Source organism: Tupaia chinensis, unplaced genomic scaffold (assembly GCF_000334495.1).
Source record: "Tupaia chinensis unplaced genomic scaffold, TupChi_1.0 Scaffold145907_1, whole genome shotgun sequence".
Taxonomy (NCBI): domain Eukaryota; kingdom Metazoa; phylum Chordata; class Mammalia; order Scandentia; family Tupaiidae; genus Tupaia; species Tupaia belangeri.
The window spans coordinates 1,397,488-1,400,811 of record NW_006205765.1 but is presented as its reverse complement, the minus strand read 5'-3'; the positions used below and the strand labels follow the sequence as shown (position 1 = coordinate 1,400,811).

The 3,324-nt window shown below is 53.9% G+C and overlaps 1 protein-coding gene across 1 annotated transcript in view; it reads left to right on the top strand.

The window, feature by feature from the left end:
- Positions 1–646: 646 nt before the first annotated feature.
- Positions 647–3,324, top strand: part of RETREG2 (reticulophagy regulator family member 2) — a gene marked incomplete at its 5' end in the record, with an annotated part of 17,270 nt that continues 14,592 nt past the window's right edge. The window contains 5 exon segments of the mRNA XM_014584226.1: positions 647–753; positions 1,724–1,754; positions 2,069–2,204; positions 2,616–2,700; positions 3,005–3,148. Coding sequence (XP_014439712.1) covers positions 647–753; positions 1,724–1,754; positions 2,069–2,204; positions 2,616–2,700; positions 3,005–3,148 — 503 coding nt within the window.

Sequence of the window (3,324 nt, the reverse complement as noted above, 5' to 3'; positions counted from 1 at the left end):
TGTATCTAGCTGCCTTTCCACAATGCCACTGGCTGGCCCACTCCTGGATAAATTTAAAGAATCTAGGGGCCAGCAGGTGGTGTAGTAGCTAATGTTTTGGATTCCCATTTGACTGAAGGAAGAAGCAACCATTCTTGAAGTTCAAGACCTGGCAATTTGAAAATAATACTGGGTGCATGTGCCTTTGTGCCCAAAATTCCATGAGGAGAATGGAGAAGGGATATGCTGTGGCCATTGCTCCTATGGGGTGATTTCTCACTCCTCTTCCTTCTTTCTGTCATTTTCCAGCAAGCACACTCACCCTGTGGCAAAAATCTACCAAAAAAAAATTTTATACAAATTCAAATTCAGAATCCAGTGACAGTGATTTAACCGCCGCCGGGAGGGGGGCGGGGCCGGGCTGCGCGGGAGAGCGGGGGCGGGAGGCGCCGGAGCCCCATCGCCCTTTCTGGTTGTCACTTGCCCTGGGGTGGTGACCCATCCCCCTGGTTTTGAAGATTCACGCTCGCTTCGGTTGCCCCGTTTCTCCATTGCTGAGTCGCAAGTTAGGCCTGGAGGTGCTGTTCCCCCATCAGTGGGTGCTTTTCGTGATGGGTGCAGAAGCCTCCCTCACCCAATCACCGCTGAGATGCTGTCTCTCCCTAAGGTTGCTGTCTTCGTCGTCCCTCCGGCCCTTCTTCCTTCTCAGCATGTCACTTTTGATCTATTTTCTCCTGGATCTCTGGCACCCTCGCTTCCTCCCTGACGTTTCGGGTGAGTGTTTCTTCATTCAGCAGTCATCAGTGGTGCACAGGCTTGGTGCCTGACCTCAGTGGGTGCGTTAAACTGTGAGGACACTGGGAAGTAGAGCAGGCCACCTGCCCTCTGGGATGACACCACCACCATCCCTCCACTCCCCCACCCCCGTCCCCCACACACATTCTGGCAAATTGTCTAAAAGGAGAATTGCCCTTTTCCCCCAAATTTTAATGTTACTGTGGACCTAGTGGTTAGGATTGTGGAGTCTGCAGCCAGATTGCCTGGGTTCCACCCTGTGCTCTGCCACTTGTAAGTCTCTCCGTCTTTGTCTCCCTTCATTTCTTACCTATAAAACGGGTGATACAATGTATTTCATAGGGAGGTGGGGATTAAATGAGTTAGTAGCTTAACATACTTATGATAGTGCTCCACATGTGATAGGAACTATATACATACTAGCTTTAAAAAAAAACAACTTGGGACCAGCAGTTAGCCTAATGGTTATGTCACTGAACTACCATGTAGTTCACCACGGTTCGAGTCCCAGATCCCGTGACTTGAACTCACGCCAGGCATGTGTGCATGTGTGTCCAAGATCCTGAGAGGAGAATGGAGAAGAAGGGATTGCACCGTGGCCATCCCCCCTGGAGGGTGATTTCTCACTTTCTGTCTTTCTGTCTCTGTCTCTCTGGTGAGCGCACGTGGCCTATAGCAAAAAATCTCTCAAAAAAAAACCCTTATGTATTTACTTTGCCAGGCTGCATGAGGCGCTTGGAATTTAAACATGAATAAGGTGTGGTTCCTGTGTGTGAAAAGGGTAAAGGCTGAGGAAGGAGGCAGATGCACAAACAGCAGTAGCATGTAATATGTCCATAGTTGGTGTCTGAAGGAAGTGCTCTGGGACTGCAGAGGAGGGGCACCTATTTCTGCCTTGGGGAGTGTCTACCCACTCAATATATTATTTGTCCCTTTCCTCTCTCTATAGCGTCATCCCCAGAGGAGCCACACTCTGACAGGTGAGTGCAGGCCGTCTCTCATGTCCACATCCTGTCACTATGCAGCAGCGCAATGCTGCAGCTTCTGCAAGTGCAGACTCTGGCCATGCAGTTTGCGCGGTCCTGGGCTCCTGTTTAGGTGTCACCATGCCTGTTCCTCTTGGGGCAGAGGGTTGGGTTCTCCGGGCATTGCTTCCCAAGACCAGGACAGCCTCTTTTTGGGAGGTGGGGTTGTCCACTCCCTTAGACTGAAGATCTCACTGGCATTCTCAGGGATGTGAGTGCTCAGGAAGGTGGTATCCGAGGCCTCCAGGGGTCATGTCATGTCTCCCCAGTGAGGGTGCGGGGTCAGGCGCCCGGCCGCACCTGCTGAGTGTGCCCGAGTTGTGCAGATACCTGGCTGAGAGCTGGCTCACCTTCCAGATTCACCTGCAGGAGCTGCTGCAGTACAAGAGGCAGAATCCAGCTCAGGTAACTTCCCCCAGCTCATACAGCAGTTCCCTGCACCTTGGGGGAATAGAGGTGAGGGAGAGAGGCAGGAATGGTGGGAGCTCCCTGGTTGGAGACCCTAAAGGAAGAGGCCTGGCTGCCTCCTTGAGGCAACAGTCACAGCCAGTCCTGGTACGGGAGGCAGGCTGGCCTCAGGGAATAAGCTGTCGGTGTTCTGATGCTGTTTTCTGCCAAGGCAGACCAGTGTGCATTACAGGGGTTTGGCAGCATTTATTGTAAACTTCCTGAAATGGCGATCTTTGACAGTCACTTGACTGGACTGGATCCCAGCATCCCTAAAGGGCCTGTCATCCTTCCACCTCTGAGCGATGGAAGAGGGGAGCACATGCCCCGGCCCTCCTTTCTTCTCATACCCCGTGCTCTTCTCTGCAGTTCTGTGCTCGCGTCTGCTCTGGCTGTGCCATGCTGGCTGTGCTGGGCCACTATGTTCCTGGGATTATGATTTCCTACATTGTCTGTGAGTAGGGTCCAGCCCTACCCGTCCCAAAGCCCACTTTTCTTCTTCCCCCTGGACTGACCCCGAGAGAGGACTAGACCAGGTTCTCTGCTCAGTTACTGACCTGGGGAGGTTTCCAGGGCTGCTGTGGTGCTAGTAACCGTGAGCGAGTCATCTGGGGAGGAAGGCAGTGGCTGTGGAGAGGAGAGTTGGCGCAGCCTTGGGGAGAACCTCATCTTCCCTCAGCCCTTCCTCTTTAGGACCAGCTGAAGAGGGCCCTTAGGAGTTGACCTAGGCAGCTCTGAGTGCACTTTCTGACCCGCAGTGCTGAGCATCCTGCTGTGGCCCCTGGTGGTTTATCATGAGCTGATCCAGAGGATGTACACGCGCCTGGAGCCCCTGCTCATGCAGCTGGACTACAGCATGAAGGCGGGAGCTGACGCCCTGCACCACAAACACGACAAGAGGAGTAAGAGGCTACCCTAACCGAGGAGCGGGCGTGGGGGCGGGGGACGGCTGCTGGCTTGAGATGTGTCCTGAAATTTAGATCCTCCCCAGCCCCCTGGCCGTGTCTGTCCCCCACCAGTGCCCCTGCCTGGTTACTGCCCTCCTGCTCTTGCTTCTCCAGAGCGGCAGGGGGAGGAC